This window comes from Rattus norvegicus, chromosome 10 (genome assembly GCF_036323735.1).
Source record: "Rattus norvegicus strain BN/NHsdMcwi chromosome 10, GRCr8, whole genome shotgun sequence".
Classification (NCBI taxonomy): domain Eukaryota; kingdom Metazoa; phylum Chordata; class Mammalia; order Rodentia; family Muridae; genus Rattus; species Rattus norvegicus.
This window is the reverse complement of record NC_086028.1, coordinates 102,809,408-102,833,826: the sequence shown is the minus strand read 5'-3', so window position 1 is coordinate 102,833,826 and position 24,419 is coordinate 102,809,408. Positions and strand designations below refer to the sequence as shown.

Below are 24,419 nucleotides of genomic sequence, written 5' to 3'. Positions count from 1 at the left end.
GCCCTAGCTCTGGCTCTCTGCTAAGCAGGCTGCAGACTGCTCCTCCCACCCTCGTCCGGGGCAGCTCGTGCTGTCCTTGGCTCTAACACACCGGCAGCATGTTAATCCACTCTTTGTGTTTGCTCTCAACTATTAAAACAGCATTATCTGCTGTTCACAAAAATAAAGCAAACCACTGCTGCCGGCAGTGCCTGGCCACAGGCACGTGGGAAAGCCATCTCTGCGTCCTGATGCACTCTTCAGTTATCCAAGGAAAGGCCAGCTTCAGTTACAGCGGTTCGAGGGCACCAGGGCTGCAGCAGTGCTCTCTCTAGGCAGAGCCTCCTAGGACCTAGGAATCCCTGGACTCAACCCCTGAGCTGCATAAAGCAAGTGTGTGGCACACGCCTACAATATTAGTACTTGAGAGGTCGAGGCGGGAGGGTGAGTAGGGAGTCCAAGGTCATTGTCTCACACAGGGAGCTGGAGGCAGCATGGGTCAGAGACCCTGACCCGAGGAGAAGAGATATAAACAATAAGATAAGAAAGCAGAATGGACTGCGCAGCTGCGCATCCAGCCGCCCCGCAAAGTCCTCCCAGTCAAGCTCCACTTGGTAGAACAGTTCACAGACTTTGGGTGTAAGATAATCCGTGGCCGTCAGAAAAGCATTTGGTGTTCCAGGGAATCGCAGCTGTCAGCTTTACAATGCCGTGTGTTTGCCCACATAAAAGAATGTAATGAGCTAGGGAAATATCGAGTGTCATGAGCTAGAGTCAAAGCCTCGTGGATCAGCGGTCAGTGCCGGGAGCTGGCAGAGGCGCCAGCAAAGTTCCTATCGTGCCCTGCTGTCAGGTCTGCAGCTGCGCAGAGCCTGAGGGACTCAGGCTTAAGTCACACTCAGCAGAAGACCGGAAGTCAAGAGCAGTCCAGGCTGGCACAGAACCACAGGGCTACCTGCGGGAAGCTCTTGTTCTGCCACAGTCGTCCCCCAAAAACGGCAGGGCTCACCAGTTCTCACAACAGAGGACTCTGCGTCATTCCACTTCCACAGCAGGATACATGGGGAAGACAGTGCTGTGTGGGAAGGCCCTGGGTTTGAGCCCCAACACCACAGAAGGAAAGACGAGCTCCACACCACACCTGTACTTGGGATGACTGCACCGACATCTGGGGCTGTGTGAGGATGCACTAGAGCTAGGCTGGCCTGCACAAGCCTCCGCCCCAGCATCCGGGAAACGTGCATGAGTTTGAGGTCAGACTAGGCTACAGAGCCAGACCTTGTCCTCAAGTCATCGAGTTCAAGACGAATCACTCCTGGGAGGCGTGTAATCCCTACCATTTATTTTTGGTTAATCTTACAACAAAAAGTTTTTAAAAATGTACAGTATGGTGCTGGAGACATGGCTCAGTGGTTAAGAGCACTTGCTGTCTTACAGAGGACCTAGATTTGGTTCCCAGCACCCACAAGGTGGCCCACAACAGCGTACATGGAGATCTCTCCATTCCAAGGGATCTGACACTCTCTGAACCCTGCAGGCACCAGGCACACATATGGTAAACAGGCATACACACAGGCAAAAGACGTACCCATATAAAATAAAAATAAATCTTAACAAATTCATAAGTACAGTGCAGGGGTTGGCACAGTAACTCGGGGGAAAGGCATTTGAACACGGGTATGATCCCAAGAGCCTCACAATGGAAGGAGTGATAAACTCCAGACAGGTGTCTGCTCACTTCCACACACAGGCACACACATTAGAGACACACAGAATAACATTTTAAAATGTTTACAGTGTGCATTCAAAGCCAAAGGTAGAAGCAACCAAGGTGTTCATCAATAAATGAACTAAAGTGTGCACACACACCGGACTACACTATCCAGCTTTGAAAATGAATCATCCCAACACTGGGAAGGAAGAGGCAGTCATATCTCTGAGTCTTAGACTAGCCTGGTCTACAAAGAATTTTCAGGCCAGCTAGGGCTACATTCTAAGACCCTATTTCAAAAACAAAGAAAAAAGAAAAAGGAAGGACATTTTCGTCCAGCACAGATAAACCTTGAGAACTAGGCTAAGTCAGATAAAGGAGGGCCAAAGATCAAACTTGCTTCCACCTCTTTGTGGCCCTTAGAGAAGACAGAAAACAGACTTGGAGCTGGGCAGCTCAGTGGAAGGGCACTTGCCTCGCACACACATGGCCCTGGGTTCCATCCTAGCATTGACAACAAAAGAGACTAGAACAATGGCTAGGGCGTGTGTCAGCATTTACTGGTACAGTGTTGTTTGGAATGGTTGTTAAGACAGATGTATTGTAATTAATTACATGTCTGTATTTAATACTCTTAAGCTACTCACTTAAAATACACTTAAATGGGGCTGGGGATTTAGCTCAGTGGTAGAGCGCTTACCTAGGAAGCGCAAGGCCCTGGGTTCGGTCCCAGCTCCGAAAAAAAGAACCAAAAAAAAAAAAAAAAAAATACACTTAAATTTATTATATGCATATTTTACAACCATAAATATTTAACATATAGGGGTTGGGGATTTAGCTCAGCGGTAGAGCGCTTGCCTAGCAAGCGCAAGGCCCTGGGTTCGGTCCCCGGCTCCGGAAAAAAAAAAAGAAAAGAAAAGAAAAGAAAATATTTAACATATAGTACAGATCTACTGGAAACTTAGCAAATAAAGCCATCCACACTTAAGACAGGTTAAGCACCCATTTTTTAACATAACTTTGTGGCTACCCAAAAGAGCAGCACTCTGGAGAAGCCCACAGAGCATGGAGACAATACCCCCAGGGTGTGCCCCACTCCCTACAGGAAAGCAGCCAGAAGAGCTGACCTGAGTGCACAGCTGCTGAAGGACCCGTTCCTTACTCCTTACTCCTTTCAAATTTTCAGTTTAAAATGTTACAACCAGAACATTTCTCTTGCTTTCTCTTAACTCCCCGAGAAGGGTCTAACCCAGCAGCTTTCCAGCTTGAGCGGGTTTCAGAAGCACAGCACCTGATGGTGACACCGCAGACTGTATGCCTGCTCCTAGAAATGCAGACTTAGCAGTGTCAGCACGGTAAGGTAAGAACCAGCATTGTAAACAGTGCTGTTAACCACTAATGCAGGGGTCGCTTGATTGGTCAGTCAGTCGGTCGGTCGAGTTGGTGTCTGGGAGCAGCCCTAAGCATCCCATTATCCTAAATCGTTTTGCTTCTAAATCTAGTTACCTGAACTTTCAGCTCTGGCCTTGGTTTCCAATATGTGCACAGGCAAGAAACACAACAAGAAAAGAAATGCATTTCTTGATTAGGACGAACAAACATCACAGAATAACAGCTACCAAGAAAACTGATTCAGTTAAGAACTTCTCAGACTTAGACATGTTAAACAAAAACAAAAAAAAAAAAAACAAATTACTCTCTGTGAGTTGGGAGCCAGCCTGCTCAGAGGTAGTTCCAGGTCAGCCAGGGCTACACAGAGAAACCCTGTCTCGAAAAACTAAAGAAAATCCCATAACTACTCACTCAGAGTGAAGAATGTTACTTAAAATGAACCTTGTGTTCAGCAGGAAACTGATGGGAGCAGTGTGCTGTGGGGCAAACACAGTCAGGCAGCCCCAGTAACGGTCAGCCACAGCCTGAACACAAACTCAAGCCAACTCACGGACTGTGATCTACATCAGTCTCTCAGGACATGATCCAAGCATGAGTCACAAACACCCGACCAAAAGATGCTCCGCTGTCACCTGTCACACCCTTCAGGACCAATGGCTAGGATGTCCCTCAGTGTAGGTCAATCCCAAACACAAAAGATAAAGTCATCATTACCAGAAGCAGAAGTGATGCAGAGACACGAGCATCCTTCCCAGACCAACCATGCTAAGACAGACCCGTGCAGTACCCATTCAGGATAAAGAGTAAGACAGACCTTAGGGACCATCCAACCACTGGGTGCAAAACAGGGCGGCATATACCTGTGACAGACAGACAGACAGACAGACAGACAGACAGGCAGGCAGATGGCTTCTTTCCTTTTCTCCCTTCCTCCAAGTGAGCTCTCACTATGTTGCCCAGACTGCACTCAAATTCTAGGCTCAAGTGATCCTCCTGCATCAACTTCCCCAGTAGCTGGGACTTAAGAAAGAACTACATAGCATTTTTCTTACACACACACACACACACACACACACACACACACACACACAAAAACCTGTCACCCCAGCCTCCAAGCACGTCCTTTCCAAGGGTGATGGGTAGCACCCAACATGTTACAGGTAACCAACACCACTAGAAAACACACACAGCTTTCATTCCTGTACAGACTCAAGACAAAGAGGAACAGGTATGGCGGCTCTGTAGGCAAAGGCCTTCTCCACGGCGGATCCGATGGAAGAGACACAGTCCATGGTTTGGTTTTTTTTTTTTTTTTTTTCTTTCTTAAAGATTTATTTATTATATATGAGTACACTGTCACTGTCTTCAGACACACCAGAAGAGGGCATCGGATCCCATTACAGATGGTTGTGAGCCACCATGTGGTTGCTGGGATCTGAACTCAGGACCTGTGGAAGAGCAGTCAGTGCTCTTAACCACTGAGCCATCTCTCCAGCCCCAGTCCATGGTTTTAAGACATTTACTGTCATGGCGGAAAGAGGATGTGTAAAACAGCACCCCACTTCTCAGGGTGGGCCTGGGATTAAATACCTTTTGCAGGGAGGAGTGTCTGGGAAGGAGAGTTTATTAGTTAAGCCTCCAGGTCTTTAAGTACCTCATTATAAATGGAGATCTGCCTTGAACCCACATGACTATAGGTCCTGTCCTCTACCTGTGGAGGAGCTTGGGGCATTGCCCTTATGTGACTGACGGCCACAAATCTATGGGGACTGTGGCTAGTGACAGGAGCCTGGTGCCCAGGAATCAAGCGAAACTCCAGGGTTTGAAGCCATAACTCAACCAGGCCAGGCTGCCTTTCACAGTCCCACATCTCCCATTTTTATTATATTTTGAAGGAGAGGTGTCACTAGAGTGACTGTGTCATTTGTAGTGAAAATTTCGGGTGGGGTATAAGTATCAAAATAAATCACTACACAGGCCGGAGGGATAGCACAACTAAGCCAGAGGGGTAAGGAGGGATGAGGGTGGGGGTTGGGAAGACAAGGGAGTATAGAACCAATTAACTATTCCATGGTTGTAGTCTGTCAAGGTATTAACACTGGTTTGAAACAACATTAGGTTAATCTAGCTAGACATCATGATTTCTTACTATCATGTAACTTCCCTGAGTTCAGTCGCCATTTGACTGGAAGCTGGAAACTCCCAAGTCTGTGCTCTGTGGGTCTCAGTATGTTTGCTTCAGTCGGATGGGGTGTCTGGAAGAAGGCAGGTCTGAGGAGAGGGTGGTCAGTCTTGCCCGATCTGTGGCAGCAGCACTGTAGATAAACAGTCCTTGAGTAATCTGGGGTTCCTTTGTGGGTCTCTGTGGGTCACCAGCTGGGAGTAGGCTTCAGCTGGGTTTGCCCCAGTTGGTAGCACCAGTTGTAGGTTAGTGGGGTCCTGCGTCTGCTCCGCCACAGGGCACAGGGAGACAGGACACAGGAGGTGACTGTGCTGACCCCCACGCCAGTCATTGGGCGGGTGCTGTGTTGTAGAGAAGCCACAGGGTGCAGCTCCAGGGTGGGGAAGCACAGTCTGAGGTGCAAGACAACAGGGGCAACCTTGGGGATCCCCAGGTCTGAACAAGGCTGGGGCCGTCTGATTCTCAGGCTCTTGGACACCCAAGCACCACTGGGAGCCATGGAAGAGCTGAGAACAGAGTGGGGGCCCACAGGCTGTGGGGGTGGGGGAAGAGGGGGTGCTCCCGCTGGTCCCACGGGGAGATTCTTTGGCTTGACAGCTTGAGGCTTGGTCTTGGTGGTGGCTGTGACTGGAGCGCAGAGAGAGCACAGGACAGAGCCCAAGCGGACACCTGATCACACCCCACTTCTCATGGACCAGCCTTCTGCCAAGAGCTTCCTACACACACTCCACAGAAACCGGCCAATAAAGCCATGGCGCACAGCACAAGCATGCCACCCAAGTCACCAGGTTAAAAAGAAACTATAAATAGGCCAGCCGGCGGCCCAGTTTACCCTGGTGAGGCTGAGCACTTAGCGCGCACATTCTCGGGAGAGAATGGGAGCAGGGTGGGTGTTCCTCGACTTAGCCTCCACCTGCAGGCCTGTGGAGGATGAGCGGCAGTCAGGTGACTGCTCAGGCTGGGCCCTCTCTGCCTCCTGGCTAAGAGAACAACTGAATCAGCAAAAGGTTGCAGTGGGAACACACAGGACAAATGACCTAGTTTCACTAACAAATCAGAGGCCTGGATGCAAACAAGAAGGAAGGGAGCTCAGAATAGGGACCAAGAGGCAGACATCCAAATGCAAACCACTTTACTGAAGCAGGAGCCAAGTAAGCCAGTGGTTCTCAACCTTCCTGATGCTGCGACCCTTTAATACACTTCCTCATGTTGTGCTGACCCCGGCCATTTTCAGTAACTGTAATTTTGTTAGTGCTGCGGGTCATACTGTAAATATCTGATGTGCAGGATATTCCTCCCAAAAGGATGGAGACCCACCAGTTGAGAACCACTGAAGTCAGGAGTAAAACCACTGTCTTCGTAGGTTTCTGAAAAGGAGGCATCGTAAGTGACAGCAAGGAAGGATGACCGTCAACTGCACTGGAAACATGGATGGCAAACACAACAGCCTTTTTGACAGCAAGTCGGCCAACCCAGTCACCTCGGCTTCTGTTCAACACAACCTCGTCAGAGAGAGCAGGACACAGCACGTGTATCTAGGACCCTTGGTCACCACCACACACTCATACACGGTCATACACCACGACCCTCACAGCCCGGAGAGAACAGCACACCACCCAGATAACCGACCACACCCTTAGAGACCATCAGAGGAAACGGACCGCACTGTACCACCCCAGGCCACGCCAACACTGAACTCTCCTCTGGAGCAACGTGCTTATTCGTGAAAGTAGAAATTCACTCCACCTGAGCACTGCCCTATAATCTCAGCTACTCTGGAGATGGAGGCAGACCAAGCGTCTACAGCCAGCCTAAAATGTGTGCCCACAGGAAAAGGAACTGGCCACACCAGGCTGGCTCAAGAGCAAACAGCAGGGACTGCGATTCATGCCTAATACCATAAACCTGGGAACCAGATCAGAAATAGAAAAAGACCCAGGGATTAAACCTAAGGTGAGGGGAAGAAAACACAGTTCAAGAAGATAAAAGGGAACCAGAGGGATGGTCCAGCGGTTAAGGCACTGGTTGCTCTTGCAGAGGACCCAGGTTCAATTCCCAGCGCCCACATGGTGGCTCACAACCAATTATAGCTCAAGATCTCGAGCAGATTTGATGCCCTTGCTGACTGATGTCTGAGCCATATATCATGCACACACACACATGCAGGCAAAACTCTGACACACACACACAATCATAAAGGCTGCATGACGACGCTGGAGTCAACACTGCAGACCTGTGGCTCCAGCAGGCAGTCCACCCTCCCATCCTCAGGGAGAAGAGCCACCCCCTCAGGATGCAGTCTAGCTCAGGATTCTGCCCAGCACCCTAAGGAGGCCAGAGGGACTCATGGGAAACAGTAGTGCCCTTTCCTCTTGTTCACAAATGGCCGGAATAATAAAGTTCAACTATAAACGCCATTTGATGTAAAAGATTCAGGGCAGAGCCATCTGTGTGCACAAAGGGACTGGCTTTTCTCTGATACTTGGAGGTGGGCAAAGAGGTACCAGGAAAGGGCAGAAGAGGATATGGCGCCCAACAGTGGCTACTCACTGGGGGTGGGCCCAGGTGGAGTTAGCATCTACACTGAGCAAATCTTTTTTCCTCTTTTCAGCTGTGTTAGAGGCGTCGAGAACTAAACAGGAATTGGGAAAAGCCTGAGGACGGAATAGGGAGGAAGGCAACAGCGCACTGTGCACATGTGTGGTGGGCCATCTAACCAGCAGCCACACAGCGAGCAGGGCTGCTGGTTCTCACTGCTCCGCCGTGTGTGCCAACAGCTCTGCACGCCTCCCAGGATGAAGAAGCACTGGGTTCATCCACACAGAGGGGCTCGAGGGAGCCCTGGATAACCTAAGGACCCAAGAAAACACAAAGCCCCGAGAGCAGGGTCCCCACCAAATCCAGGCAAGGGTTCAGGTGAATAAGCCCATGTGCTTTCGGGACCCATGGAAACAAGGCAACAGACACCACTGCTGAGGACCACTTCTGAGAAGAGAAGCAAACACAGTCATAAGCCAAAGACCTAACACTGACAAAGTACTAAAGACAAGTCGGAAGTGTGGCTGAGACTCAGCAGTGGCCATGTGCCCAGGAGGCGTGAGGCCCTGGGTCCATCCCCCACCCTCACCCCACCCCCAGCAGAGAAAGGGAAAGGAAAGAACAAGGAAGGGAGAGAGACATGAGGACGCCTGCAGCGGTACCAGGGGAGCAGGGCAGGACACACTGAACAAGATCTGAAGAGACAGATGGAAAGGCAAGCATGTGAGGCAAAGAAGTATAAAAAGACATGAGGGGCAGGGAGGCACCAGGCTCACAGGCGACAAACGTGATTTTAAAGGGCCAGCAGCAGGCAGGAAGGGCCCGTAGGGACAGCAGGTAGCAGGGAATCACCTCCAGAACCAACAGGAGGAGGGCAGTCCACATGTGCCCTGAGGGGCTCAAAGTCTGAGGGGGAAATGAACAAGGAACAGGGTCCCTATTGCTTACAGGACAAGGGCTCAGGCTGAGAGGTTGAGGGGACAGACTGCATGACACAAAGGCACAATCTTCAGGGTGTCCGATTATAGCATCGAGGAGGAGGCTCTGTGGCAAGCATAGAGACAGAGAAACCAGGATGTGGACAGGAGGGAGAGGGTGCCCAGTGTGCCTGGTCCCCAAAGCAGGAGGCCAGGCCAGGTGCAGGCCAGCAGCAGGCCAGGACAGTTATGAGTGCTGGGGGTGGGGCAACGCCATCAGAGCCCTTCCATCACACATCTCCCCTGTCCACAGGGACAGCTGTCCTTGACAGAAAAACACCACAGCTCTCACAACATGGCCTCTCTGCCCTCCCACACCACATCTAGCTGGGGACCAAACCCAGGGCCTACCACTGAGCTAAATCCCCAACCCCGAGGGTCTTTAACATACCTAAAATTCTCTCTGCTGTTTGTCTTTGAGCCAGGGTCTGACCATGGTCTGAGTCTGAGTCTCCCCGGCAGCCCCATGCATGGCCTCACTTGCTGGGCTTTAAAGCCTGTGTTTGTCCTAGACTTTTCAAAAGGAAACGGTGCCACCCCAGCACACCCACCTTTGCCAGGCCCTGAAACCTTATCTGTGGAGCACACTGGGTACCCCCAGAAGGCCATAAACCCTTGGGTAGACAAGGCAGCTAAAGCAAGCAGAAGGGAAAGTGGAAATCTAGGAAATGTGTCGAGCTGATACCTGAAGATGTAGACATCACTGTGGACCAGAACCTTCACAAACTATGTCAGGATGCACGTTATCAGAAGCATGGATAGCAAAAAAACCCCAGGGATCCAAGAATACCACTGTCCCAACAACTCCCTCACCCACTGCAGGGCAAGGAGCGGCCATCTTCTCCACTCCTGCAGGCGTTTCTAGGCTAACCCCTCTCTCACCAGAACCCTGCAGTGTCACAAATGCCTGCTCAACACCGTCCTTTCAGCTCTAAGTCTGCTTAAATGCCATTTTCTAATTCAAATGAGCTAAAGAAATCTTTAACATTTTTAAAATGTTGTTGACGCCCAAGCCAACAAGTAACTTTCATTTATTTAATCAAAATGCAATTAAAATGTGACCCCACTGTCTGTACTAGGCAATGCTCAGCTGACAATTTTTGTAATCCACAGTCACAAGACCTGGCTTCACAGGAACACAGGGGTAAGCTGGAGGAGTCCCTTTACTCACAGCCTTCTCCCAGGACTGGGGACTGGCAAGTACCTGAATAGTGCCCCGCCCCCCCTTTTCCCTTCCCCTTTCTTTTCCCCTTCCCCTTCCCTTTCGAGCTACAATGTCCTCTCAGGGCTACTGGTTACACAACACATATACTACGCTACGGTTTGCCTGAATAAAGAATAAAGAAATCAGAGCGGACAGTGAGGCTCTTTCTCCTCAAAATCAGTCAGGAAAAAGATGAGTGGTGCTGTACAGGGCTGGGGCAGCTGACCGTTCTAGTTCTGGAAGGAGGAAGGGACCATATTTTATTTTCAGACCTAAGAAAAAAATTAACAATCCAAGAGGAAGTTAGCCAGTGCCAAACAGAAAAGCAGCCTACAAGGTTTTTAAAACTAGGGGTGGCTAAGAATTTGAATTTATGCAAAGTTTGCATAAAATTTGCAAAGGAAACTTCCTAATTCCAAAAAGGACATCAAGAAGTCTGAAGGCTAAGCAACCCAGACAGCTTTTTATGAAATCCAGGGCTAGAAGGGGCTTAGCCTCTGCCTCTGACCACAGACTCACTGCAAGGCTTTTGGAAAAAGGATTTTTTTTTTCCATTTCTTATGCGGAGGGTAAGCACACCAGAGTGCAAGTGCAGGTCAGAGGACTGACAATACAGGTCGGTTCTCTCTCTCTCTCTCTCTCTCTCTCTCTCTCTCTCTCTCTCTCTCTCTCTGCCTCCTGGGTCTCAGGAACAAACTCAGATCACAGGCTTGGCAGCACGTGCCTTCACCAGCTGATGCACTCGCCAGCCCACATTGTGCCTTTTAAAACAGTTTTGGCAAACCGAACCTGCCAGCCCCGTCCTGTGCCTCCACACACACCTCCTCCCTGACTCCAGCAGCCTTGCAAACTGAAGAAAGGTCAGGTGACTCCCCAGGGGACACCCTGAGACCCAGTCTAAGGAAGAAGAGGACAGGTCCAGTCTCTCTCTAGAACGTGAAGTGGGCCATGTGACAAGAATTGGCTGCTCAAACACTCGGATGCAACCAGGAATGCCACTGAGCTAACCTGGGACCACAGGCTATGGCCGGCTCAGCAGACCCATGGGAGATGGGGTAGGCTAAGAGCCAGGGGGAGTAGGACAGAGGGGACTACGTAGGGGCTGGGCCAGGTACAGATAAGGCTTCCAGGAGCCACCCCACACCACAGGCTCCAGCCTGTCCCGGGGGCAATTCCTATCACACCACACGTGTGTTCCTCTAACAAAACTCCACTTCAGCTGGCTGGGGTGGGGTGCACGAGGGAGAGGGTAGGTTGCCCCATACAACCAAAAGTCAAGCCAGCATGCAAACGGAAAAGCATTTTTCTCACAAATCATTCACATAAAATATTTAAGGGAAATACACAATTATTTTAAGATACAAGGCCCCCAACCATAACAACAAACAGGCCTCACACCTGACAGAGCTGAACAAAGCTGTCTGTTCAAATGGATGCATATGTCCTGCCTGACAGAGGTGTGGACAACTATTGTTGTAACTGATTAAACCGCACAGCTACAAGAGGCCTTTTCACTGTACATAAATAACACTTCAATCAGGAAAAAAAGCAAGCAATGTTCCCTTGAGAGGGTTTAAGTTTTTATTTTGCTTATCAAGACTACTGATCTAACTAATCTCAAAGCATACTGTTGAGAAGTTCCAAGAACAGGCAAACCTGAGCTTCTCTGCACAAAGGACAGAAACAGGTAAAGTTACCTGGGGGCAGGAACCAGGCAGCAGCCAGGCTTAACGGTGCACACCTGTAACCCCCCCCCCCACCAGATGCCTGAGGCAGATGAGTTCCAGGTCAGCCTGGGATCCTCATTCTGACAGGAGTGGGCACAGGACCCCAGACGCAGCAGAGTTCATCTCCCTACTGGGCTATGCGTGTTCTGAGCTTGGTGCCAGCAGCACGGGTGTACCCTGGGTGTGTGACTTTTAGGACAGATGCACTCTTCCTGTATGACACACATTTCCACGTGGGCCTCATACCACCAGAGTGACACCAACACAGAGATACGGGGATGCTGGGCAGGGGCTCACAAGGCACTAGCTTGTTTTTAATCCAGTAAAATGCTTCTTAGCCCAATTCAGGTAGATAGAAAACAAACACTTCAGCCATACTATTTGTACAATCGTGGATTCGTTATTTGCTGGAAAAACTTACTAAACAGAACTACTTATCAATATGCAGGGGAAACTCCATCCCACAGTGTTTAGTTCCCAGACCAGCTAAGATGAATTCCCTCAGGAACAGAGCTCTCTCTCTCGAACAAACGGTTTAAGGAAGGAGCAGCACTCCCTGTCTAGCAGCTACTTGAACAAAGAGAACCAGCGAAATTCCTAGGAAATGTGTGGCCAGGATCCCACTTCTGCCTTCTCTGAGGTGAATGATGCAGGCTCACATGTCACCCCAGATACGCTGCAAACACAAACGTACACAGATACAGCTTCACAGGCATGTGGCTTAAAACCGCCAGACTGGACGCAGGTCACAGTCGCCATCACAGAACGGAGCAGCTCGTGAGGCAATGATAACAACGAACGAGTTTGCAGATCATCCAAGTTTAATCTTAAAAAGAAGCCAGAGTAAACTGAAATGTGAAGTACTTACAGCCATAATTAACTCAAAGGGATGTTTATACACCCGCACGGGGGACTGGTATTTTTGCACCATGGTTGTAATTCAATAGCAATCTTCTTACTCCTGAAAGACAAAAATACATGTAATAAATAACCACATTACAGAAAAAGAGTGAGTCTGAATTCACGTACCGTACCACACCCTAGAGACTGCCACAGGTCATAATCCCAAACACGCAGACGAAAGGATTTGCTGAAACACGGGAGGCAACAAGGCATTAAGAACAAGCAAAGAGGGCTGGAGAGATGGCTCAGTGGTTAGGAGCACTGACTGCCCTACCAGAGGTCCTGAGTTCAAATCCCAGCAACCACATAGTGGCTCACAACCATCTGTAATGAGATCTGACGCCCTCTTCTGGTGTCTCTGAAGACAGCTACAGTGTACTTACAGATAGTAAATAAATAAGTAAACAAATAAATAGATAAATCTTTAAAAAAAAAAAAAAAGAACAAGCAAAGACAGCCCACAAGGAAGGAGGGGCCACACTGATCTGGGGGAGGCCCTCTGCCCCCTGTATGGGCATCCCTGAGTCTCTGGCCCAGGTCAGGAGATCTAGTCCTTGGCAACCATGAAATCCTAGGATTCAGTTATTCGGTTTTTCTCTTGAACAACTTCTACAAGGACCCAAATAAAAAATGTAACATGTTAAGGCAAACACTCCGGGGATGACACAAAAACCTGGTGGAAACCCTACTGTTTTCTTTTTTTTTTTTTTTTTTTTTTAATTTCTTTTTTTCGGAGCTGGGGACCGAACCCAGGGCCTTTCGATTCCTAGGCGAGCGCTCTACCACTGAGCCAAATCCCCAACCCCAACCCTACTGTTTTCTTAAATGATGAATACCCCTTAAGGGCTGGTTTCAAAGGGAACTTCGTCTTTTCCTGTTTTCTAATAGTATGCTCCAGTTTCAGAGACTGTCTACAAATAGCAGGGAGACGGCCCAGCTCCAGCTAAGGGGTTCCAAAACCCTCCAGCCTCCTGAAGATGTGATCCCGCAAAGCAACCAATTACACGCTCAGGCCTGAGGTCAAGGAGCCCTCCTTCGCATACAGAATCACTCCAGCGCTGGCAAGGGCAGCTTTCTCTGCAAACACCCTTGTGTTCAGAGCCATCTAGAACATTTTGCTCACCTACTTAAAAGAGGAGGAGAGAAACAAACAGAAATATAAAAAGGAAGGAGAATCCAGCGAGCCCAGTAGTCCTGCTGAGGCTCAATCAATAAGGATGTTATTTTATTTGTGTACACTCAAAAGACAATCAAAAGTTCAAAACTAAGTATCTAGGTATTGCAAATTACAGCTGTTTAAAAAACAAACCAAACAAAAAAACAAAAAACAAAAATCCCTACTCTGATATACTTCGGAGGACTGCTATCTACAGCTGTCTACAACTTCTACAATGTTTACATTGCCTTAATCAGGTCTGGAACTTTGTCTGGTCTGCTTGGCATAGCACTCGGAAGAAGCAGGTTATGCTGGAAAACCACCCTCCAACAGTTGGAAAACTACAAAGGCTAGTAACTCTAGGTGACCTCAAGCATGCTATTCGCCTTCCAGATTCCATCTCCGTGAGAGGGATCTAACACTCCCGGTTCTCAAACCAAGAGGCCAGGAGCCAGACTCCTCAGTTCTCCAAACTCAAACCTTCATTAATCTCGATTCAGGCGCTGACGCGTCCTGGAGCGCAGAGACCGCGTTCCATTCACTCTCGTAAACCTTACAACGCTGGCGCGCGGTGGGGAATCTAATAATCGTTTATATTTTTTTAATTGAGAAAATTAGTTATCGGGTATCTCCCAAATAAAAGGAGTATGATTACCGGGTGCTGATGAGTATGGGAGAAGATGCAAGCGCTGCGTGCTGCCTGTATTAAGAAACTCTTACCCAAAGTGACTACACAGAAAGACCAGCTTGCTCGCCAGCTCCCTGAACTTGGGACAAATCTCGGCTTTAGGAGGTCTAGTCCAGATCCACACCCTGCGCGGGCATCCGGAGTGACCAAATGGCACCGGAGGCCGGGGCTGCCTCTGTTGCATGATAATTGGTGTTTGAAAATCAGCCCAGGGTCGGCCCCGGGGGAGCGCCTCCCTTCAGGCCAGGGCTGGACGGAGGGGGCTGGCTGGGTTCCGGCGGCGGCGGCGGAGGGACCCGGCTGGCTCCCCAGTCCCGGAGATGGCGAGCGCCCCCGGCCATCGCGGCAGAGAGAGCCGGCTGGAGGCGGGGACCCGGGCGCGCTCCTACCCTCCACGACGACGCGCGCTTACCTCTTGTCAGAAGGACCGGGTCGGGGACGCGGGGTGGCGGGATGCGTTCATGCCGGCGGCTCCGTGGGGAGAGAGCCGTGCCACAGGCTCGGCTGCCGCCACTCGACCGCCGGTTCCGGGGACGGGGGCCGGGACGGGAGGGCCGAGGGGCGCGGCGAGGGCTCGAGTGGTTGTTACGGGTGACGGGGAGGGAGGGACCAACCCGGAAGGGACGCGCGTGCGCATACCAGGCCGAGGGGGCGGGGGAAGGAGCGGGAGGCGGTTGCTAGGGAGGGGGAGGGGCGGCCGCCCGGCTGTCTTGGGGCCCTACTGCGCATGCTCGAGTTACCTATCCGCGCGTGCGTAGGAGGGGCTCAGGACGTGGTCTACCCCGACTCTGAGCTAGCCTCAGAGGCTCCTTCTCTTGGCTTCAGGGGGAGGGGGAAGGGCTGTGCAACGGGCGGAGCTTCGCAATTAGCAGACAGAGACCCCAGAAAAAATTCAAATACGCATTCCTGCCGGGGGTCCTTCCGCGGAGCGGGAACTGAGACCACTACGGGGTGTCAGCTAAGCTGAGCCTCCAGCTTGAATTCTGCGCGCCTGCGCTGTCTGAGCTTCTCCGTGGGCTTCATTTTTTTTTTTTTCTCGGTGGCTCAGAAGCGTCCTGCGCTCAGAGTGTCCTGATTGCATTCTGGCCTAGTAAAGGAGATGGAGCGAACAGGGTGGGGAGGAGCTGGGTGTAACCCAAGCACCCTTGTCAACACATCCAGATGGCTGGGGAATGTCGGACTGTGGGATAAGTGCTAAAGCGAGGGGCCTCAGTGGGGTGCTAGGTGTACCTTGCATTTCAACGTCTCCAACTTTAAAATTTGAGAGACGCACGAATGGAGACATTTAGGGGTCCTCAAGGCGGGCGAGTGACTATAAGCGGACACCTGGCACATCCACCCACACAGCAAAGCTAGTTTTAGAAGCAACACACAATTTCTCCATCAATGTCACTGTTGTTCCGTTCACATTAGTCACCCCGGGTGGCTTGTACTTTCAAGGTTGCCTGGCACACAAGGGTTTGGGCATTTCCTTCAGGACCTGTTTACCCACCACACAAGCAGATCATTCACTGCTGGATCACGCTTTGTTTCCAACTCAAACCATCATTTTCTGCACTGCTACCCGTGTTACTCGGGCTGATGATGACTTGCGCCCACGTGTAAGGGTCACATTTACCTTTAAAAGATGCTTTGGAAGAGAGAGATGGGTAAGATGAGTGAATGGCTCCTGAGATGGTCTTATCCGGAGCACACCATTCTGGCCAGCCTACAGATGCAACCACAAATTAACAGGAAACAGAGACTGGAGGATGGTGCTAAATTACAGCAAGAGAAGCCCAGACCTCAGGGGTGCAAAACGGACATAGTCTTTATCAAATAATTTCTAAAGAAAGATGAGGGGGAGTCTAAATGATAGATTAAGAGGAGTTGGGAAGGGGTTGGGGATTTAACTCAGTGGTAGAGCGCTTGCCTAACAAGCACAAGGCCCTGGGTTCGGTCCCCAGCTCCGGGAAAAAAAAAAAAAAAAAAGAGGAGTTGGGAAAATCACTTAGACAACTGTATGCTTAACTGCACTGACCGCTCTTCCAGAGGACCAGGCTTTGGTTCCTAGTACCTACTTGACAGCTCACAACCGGATGTAACGCTAAGCCCAGGGGATCCAATGCCCTCTTCTGGCCGACTCTGGCGCTGCATGCCAGGGGTACACAAGCCTACAGGCAGGCAAAAATATCCGCGTACATAAAAAGAAGGAGAAAATTTTAAGAGAGCATGTCTTCGGGGGTAGACTCTGAAATTTATTTTTATCTAAAATAATATAATACCCACAAGTAGCTACAAAATAATCCGGAGGAAGAAAGGGAAGAATAAGAGCACAGCGATGGCCATGGTGGTGCATGCTTTTAATCCTGTCATCAGGTAGAAGCAGCGAGTCTCTGTGAATTAGAGGCCAGGCTGGTCTTCATAGCAAGTTCCAGGCAAGCCAAGTTTACCTAGTGAGACCCTGTCTCAAAAACAAAGCACCAGGAACTGGAGATGGCTCAGCGGCTAAGAGCACTGACTGCTCTTCCAGAGGTCCTGAGTTCAATTCCTAGCAACCACATGGTGGCTCACAACCATCTGTAATGAGATCCGATGCCCTCTTCTGGTGTGTCTGAGGACAGGGATGGTGTACTCACATCCATAAAATAAATCTTTATGGGGGAAAAAATGCACCAAAGTACAAACAAGCAAACCAAACAAAACTGCTCAGCCGTCTCTCCAGACCCCACGAAAGTAACAAGCTCAAATAAAAAACATTTGTTTAGATGCATAATGTGGTATATATGGGAGAGGGTGTGGCTTAGCGTAGTGAGAGTTTGGTGTTAACAAAACCCAGTTATGTTATGGGAATGTGTTTTTGTTTTAATCCCAAGGGGTGGGATAAGAGGCTGCTTCACAGCAGGTGACTATGGTTTGCCTAGAGCACTAACAAGGGGTGTGATTTTTGCCAGCTGCAGATAGCTTAATTCTGGGAACTCTGGAGAGGAGGTAAATTGGGGTTGGGGGGGCAGCTGCTGCTCCCCCCTCCCCCGGTTGCTTTTGTGGTTTGTCAAGTGGTTGTAAGCACAGAGACTTGAAGTTGGAGATAGGACTTGTGAAGATTGGACTTGCCGCCACAAACCCAACACAACTAATCATCAGGAAGTAGTCTATTTTATTGGCTGAAAGAGGTCTATGCCCCTTTCCCCTCTAACCTTTTTTCTTCTACCTAGTGTCAGGGGTTGGAAGGGAAGGGATCAGGGTAAAATGGGGTTGTAGAGGTAGAGGTATAAGAACAGAATAAAAAACAAAAATCAACAACTGTTTGGGGTTTTTTTGTTTGTTTGTTTGTTTGTGCTGGTGTTCAACCCAAATTTTACATAGGCCAAGGATATTCTGCCATTTATTTAGCTTACACACAACAGCCCTTTTGATTATCTTGAAATTCATGTTATTGATCATGGGCAGACAATCTGCAAGGACCTCTGCATAGCCACAGTTAAAGAATGGCTTCAGGGGCTGTGATTTTCTGCACATGTGCACAGAGTACTTGTTCTCCATTCATTCAGAGAGGCACGAAGGTGAGGACCGTAGGAAGTGGCCGTGACCCCATCTGGCTGCCTGTGATCAAAAGCCCACTGCAAAAGCATCGTGATCAGAGACACTGTGGTCTCTGCTATCGTGAATGAGGTCCACAGCTGGCAAGATGTCTACCTCTATGGTCAGCCAACCGTCAACACTTCAGATGACCACCCACGTAACCTACAGATGGACCAAAGGCAACAAAACCTGCCCAGCGCCTATAGCCGGGCACACTGTATGGCTGCCTAAGGATCTCCGTTCAAGTGCTCAAGGCGTATCTTTTTTTTTTTTTTGGGGGTTCTTTTTTTCGGAGCTGGGGACCGAACCCAAGCCTTGCGCTTCCTAGGCAAGCGCTCTGCTACTGAGCCAAATCCCCAGCCCGCTCAAGGCGTATCTTAATGGCTAGCTTCTGATCAGACTGTGTGGAGTTTTCGATGGAACAGTTAAGCCGTGGAAACGATGAGGTCCCAAGTCTCACTGAGTAAAACTGAAAACAGTTGTTCTCAAAACTGTAACTGATGTCCTTGGAGCAAAGGTGGGAGGAATTGTTTGCCAAAATGAGACTCTTTCGCAGGAGCGACATCTTTGTGAACCTCGTGAGGCCAACAGTGACTCTGGGCATGTTAAATAGCCACAATTACCATGATAAAATAGGAAGATAAAATTCTCAGTCCTGAGGGTTAATCTGTGTGGACCCAAAAGCATTAGGGACATCCGTCCCCACCGTCTTGCTGCTTGCAAGGCATCTCCTGCCTCCAACATTCTCTCGAAATATGCTTCCTTGGAGTAGGGGGAATGGGGAGGCTCCCCTTATATCCACTGGCCAGAATGTGTTCACATGAGCATGCTTAAGGGACAGGAAGGCTGGGCATGTAATGCAACCTACATTCCAAGTTGCTATGGATCCAAGTAAAAACCAATAGTTCTGTTAGCTAGAAAGAGCAGAGGATTAATGCTGAGGGTGACAGTCTCTCACTAAGGGGGAAAGCAAACTAGTCTGTTCAGTGTGAACGCTTGCTCGAAGACGCCCAGTATCGGAGGAAGGGAGGACTGGGGGATGTAGCCCAGTAGCTAGAGTACCTGCCTGGCCCTAGGTTTCATCCCTGACATTGCAAAAATGGGATGTGGTGGCACATCCGTAGTCCCAGCACACGGGAGGTGGAGGCTGGAGGAGCAGGAGTTCACAGTTATCCGTAGCTACATGACAAGTTCAAAGCCAGCTTGGGCTACTTAAGACATTTTCAAAAATAAAAAGAGAAATATGCTATAGCAAAAAAAGAATAGCTCCTGGGGATATGCTTGGTGGGGTGCGGAAGGCCTCATAGAGGGAACATGATGAAATGGGGGTTATCCAAGGTCAAGATGAAGTCAGTGGTGGAACTAGTAAGGGTCAAAGAGCATGTACGCATGCACGCACACGCACGAATGCACGCACGCATACACACACACACACACACACACACACACACACACACACACACACACACGAGCACGAAGAGGCAAAGAGAAGGGCCAAGGGCAGAACTCTAAAGAACTCAAGCACACGTCTTTAATCCCAGCACTTGGGAAGAAGGACCTCTGAAAATTCCAGGCCAGCCTGGTCTACACAGCAAGTTCCATGACGGCTAAAACTGCATAGAAAGACAATCTCAAAACAAAGAAGAAAAAGAGTTGGATCATGGGGCCTGGAGAGATGCCTCAGTGGTTAGATCATGGGGCCTGGAGAGATGGCTCAGTGGTTAAGAGGACCCACTGCTCGGGCAGAAGATGAGAAGTGTTCTCAGCACATACAGCTTCCTGGGAATCTAATATCTCTGGCCCCCACGGGCTCCTGCAGCCAGGCACACATACCCACACGGAGAGACACATAATTAGAAGGTAAACCTTTAGAGAAAGAGTTGGATCATGAGTAAGAACCAGAAGAAAGACTTTGAAGCTGCTGGAGAAGTGAAATAAGAAGAGAGAGAATGGAAATGTCTCCTGGTCACAAAGGAGGGGTGGAAAGTCCTGTGTCATCAACGCAGTCAACCCCAAGATACTGATTAGAACAGCACATGATGCACAGACTCAAGTCATGTGATGAAACTTCATCGTCTTACAAAAACAAAACCAGAAGAGATCCGCCCAAACTGTTTATGGCTTGCCAGGGTTGCTCAAGTGGCACTTCTCCTTTCTTTAGATTCCCTGAGCGAATAGTGTCACTCGTGGGCTGACAAGGGCAGTGGCAATGCTGCCTGAGTCCCTCCATGCAATCTATGAGTCCCAACCCCACCCCACCTTCCAGAGCAAACATATACACCTCCTCTCTTCCTCTCACCAGAGTCTTGTCATCATAAACGCACAGCTGAACACCTTAGACATCCTGAGGGATACGGCATCTGACAGGTGCCCATGGAACAAAGGCTGAGGAGACCCCAGTCCCAGCAACCATACATAGCAAGGCACTTGCTCCCTTGAGCTGCTGGGTTAAGCTAACCTCCTCCCAATTAGAAGCCTGGGCGTGAGGCTACCATTCCTTGGCTCTGGCTCACAGCCTGAGTACAGCAACAACAGCCACACATACCCTCATGGCCCTCAACATCTCAGTACTGTGGCAGGTGACGCCCTCCCTAACCAGAGGTAAGGATGCTATTGCTGTTTCTAGACCACATCTTCTCCATGAGCCTCAGGAGGAACCTTTCTCAATGAAAGCTTGAGGAGTTGGTGGTACAAGACGACTGGAGGTACTGATTAGAAGAGAGTCACCACAGGAAAAGACAGTGAGTCGGTCAGCCTCCAGAGCCCAACCTCTTCACACCCCAAAGAAAGAGATAAGTGCCAACAACTCCGTGGTAGGATCCCAGCACTCAGGGAGGTAGAGGCAGGTGGATCTTAGAAGTTCGAAGCCAGCCTGATCTACAGAGCAAGTCCCAGGATGGCCAAGACTATTTGAGAAACCCTGTCTCAAAGAACAAAACAAACAAACAAACAAACAAAAACAAAACAAAAAAAACAAAAAAAAAAAAAACAAAAAAACAAAGTGATCTGGACTCCACAGAGAGGCCCAGGATAATTTTTTTTTTTTTTTTGGTTCTTTTTTTCGGAGCTGGGGACCGAACCCAGGGCCTTGCGCTTCCTAGGTAAGCGCTCTACCACTGAGCTAAGTCCCCAGCCCCCCCAGGATAATTTTTTTCACACTCTGGTGCCTTGACACATAGGACGGACATTTCTGTTTGCATCTGTGGTGATCATGGACCCACTTTCGGGATAGAGGGTCCCTGTTCCCACCTGGTGGTAAAGGAGTTAAAGGCAGCCTCGAAAGGCATGACAAAAGTCTCCCGACATGGGCCTCTGGCAAAGTTCCCAGCCTGGAAAAATACTGTGAGTGCAGGTTACCCCGCAGGCACAATTTCCCAATGGAGCCCTGGCAACCACCCAGCGGCCTTGAGCTAATACACTGTATCATCCCCAAGATGCAAGAGTGTTGGGCTAAGAAGCCAGATCTGCAGAAGGCATCATCCAGCTTCACGGAGTTTTAAACTATTTCATTTCAGCCAAAAGAGGCAAAGCCTTCATATAGTTTCCCCCACCCAAGCCAGGCCTCCCCCAAGGCACTGCCAGCTGAAGTCTTTTTCAAAAGTACAAATGAACTCACTCTCTTGCCCAAAGCCATGTTGGCTAGGGAAAGCAGTTCGAGCTTCAAAGCAGTTCACACTTCAAAGCCGACCTCTCTATGAATTCTGTCCCTGACCGCCCTTTGTTCAGAACAACTTCATTTTCATCTCCACTGATCTGCCCTTTTATTCAGTCCTCTGTTAATTCAACAAATCGAGATTCCGCAGCGTAACTCGTTCAGACAGTAGGCTAAGTGCTGGAGTAGAGAAAACCACCGTGCATGCTCACCCTGGCATAGCAGTGCACACCTGTGAACCCTGTGTTCTGGAGCAGGAGATGGAGAGATCATGTAAGACCAGCCTGTTCTACATAGAAAGTTCCAGGCTGGGGCTGGAGAGATGGCTCAGCGGTTAAGCGCAGTGACTGCTCTTCTAGAGGACCCTGATTCAATTCCCAGCACCCACGTGGTGGCTCACAACCATCATAATGGGGTCAGATTTCCTCTTCTGGTGTGTCTGAAGACAGTGACGGTGTATTCATATACATAAATAAATAATAAATCATTTTAAACAAACAAAGTAAGTTAATTAAAATGAAAGAGGGAAAGAAAGGTTTCATAAGAACAGGTTGGGGAGGGGTTGGGGATTTAGCTCAGTGGTAGAGCGCTTGCGTAGCAAGCACAAGGCCCTGGGTTCAGTCCCCAGCTCTGAAAAAAAGAAAAGAAAAAAAAAAAAAAAAGAACAGGTTGGGGGGGTTGGGGATTTAGCTCAGTGGTAGAGCGCTTGCCTAGCAAGCACAAGGCCCTGGGTTCGGTCCCCAGCTCCGAAAAAAAAAGAAAAAAAAATTAAAAAAAAAAAAAAAAAAAAAAAAAAGAACAGGTTGGGGAGGGGCTCATCAGTAGCTTGCAGCTGCTTGCCCTGTATATAAGACCCTTAGTTTGGTCCTTACCAACACAGAAACAAAATAGAGTAAAATAAAATAAAATAAAAGCCTTCAAGGTGTTGAGCCTTTGCTCTAGGACACTCGGTTGAACTTTTCGGCGACAGCCCTTGGCTACTCCCAGCCCCCCACCCACACCCTGAATCCCTACCCAGCAAAGCCCTTCTGGTGCCACATCCTATCCACAGGCCCACAGCCTTGCACTTCCATCACGGAACTGGGTCTGTCTTTTCCGAGAAATTGCAAGTTGCTTGTGGACGATGGCAGAGCACCACAGGCTCTGTTCAGTTCTGGTCATCTGGGGCTCCTATGCTGTGCCCTGGAAAGGTCCCGACATGCATTGCGGCTTCTAGAGGACAGTGGCGCCCATTCATTTCACACCCGCCTCGGTGGGGCCTATTTTGCCAACCACAGCTTTTAGGGATTTTCTCCTCTGGAGGAAAAGAAGAAACCTTTTAATTAAATGTTGCTATAATTTGGTGTTACAAATGTATCTCGCTGTGTTTGTAGGGCTGGAGCCATGAACCGACTGGAAAAGCATTCACACAGCCTAAGGACCAGAGTTTGATTCCTGGCAGCCATGTTAATAGAGATAGGAGAAAACCAACCCCACAGAAGTCACCTTTGACCTCCTCCTCATTTGAGCCACAGCACCTGCACACCCTCCCAAACAGTAACAATTAATTAAGCAGGTGCGGGCGGGCGGTGGCTGAGGAGAGCGAGATGGCTCGGAGGGTAAAGGTGTTTGCTAACGAGCCTGAATTCCTGATTTTAATCCGTGGTGGAAGTTCCTACTGCTTAGTGGAAGGAGAGAACCAACTCCCATGAGCTGTGTCCTTTGTTGTTTTAAGATTTATTTATTTATTTATTTATTTATTTATTTATTTATTTATTTATTATATTCGAGTACACTGTAGCTGTCTTCAGACACACCAGAAGAGGGCATCAGATCTCATTACAGATGGTTGTGAGCCACCATGTGATTGCTGGGATTTGAACTCAGGACCTCTGCAAGAGCAGTCAGTGCTCTTAACCGCTGAGCCATCTCTCCAGCCCCCAAGAGTCACTTCTTGACTTCTACTACGTGGGTCCTTGGGGTTCAGTTCCAGTCCTCAGGCCTGGTATCAGATACCTTTAACCACAGAGCAGTCTCTGACAGAAAAGAATTTTTTTTTTTTTTTTTTTTTTTTTTGGTTTTTTAAGACGGGGTTTCTCTGTGTATCCCCTGGCTGTCCTCGAATCACTCTGTAGACCAGGTTAGCCTCAAACTCAGAGATCTGCCTCTGCCTCTGGAGTGCTGGGATTAAAGGAGTGTGCCACTGTACCCAGCTCTCGTCTAATTTTTTAAAGATTAAATTTCTTTCTTTTTTTTTTTTTTTTTTTTTTTTGGTTCTTTTTTTCGGAGCTGGGGACCGAACCCAGGGCCTTGCGCTTCCTAGGTAAGCACTCTACCACTGAGCTAAATCCCCAGCCCCAAAGATTAAATTTCTTTAAAAACATTTTTAAAGAAAATAAAATGTTTGTATCAAAACCCCGCAAACGCACTTTGTAAATACTTCCCACAGCCATGCGTCCTACAGCTCTGCCTCCAGAATGTTCTGTTCACAGAGGTTATTATTACCACCCTGCCTACTGTTCTAGCTGGTTACTAACAACACCCTCTATATTTAAATAAGTCCTTTCTCCATCTTAAATTCCTCCAAACAGAGAACAATATGAAAAATGTTCCAAAGACCAGACAGGAATGAGATGGAAAGACCAATGCTTGTTTGTGTGGCTCTCAATATAGACGGCTCAGGGAAAAATATTGGGGTCCTGTTTGGTAAATCACTCTCTATTAATTAGGAGCTATCTGGCTCAGAGACCATTTGAGGTTCACAGAGAGA

The 24,419-nt window shown here is 49.1% G+C and overlaps 1 protein-coding gene across 3 annotated transcripts in view; it reads right to left on the bottom strand.

Annotated features, from left to right (window-relative positions):
* Sec14l1 (SEC14-like lipid binding 1) overlaps positions 1-15,134 on the bottom strand; it is a 47,149-nt gene extending 32,015 nt beyond the window's left edge. Inside the window, exons 1-2 of one of the 3 annotated variants that reach the window (NM_001108309.1) lie at positions 14,870-15,134; positions 12,579-12,671 (exon numbers count right to left, since the gene is read on the bottom strand). In NM_001108309.1, coding sequence (NP_001101779.1) covers positions 12,579-12,641 — 63 coding nt within the window. In that variant the 5' untranslated portion in view covers positions 12,642-12,671; positions 14,870-15,134. Of the gene's footprint in view, positions 1-12,578; positions 12,672-14,489; positions 14,810-14,869 lie in introns of those variants that run through there. The other 2 variants (XM_063269479.1, XM_017597412.3) reach the window with 2 other exon arrangements.
* Between the last annotated feature and the right edge of the window lie 9,285 nt (positions 15,135-24,419).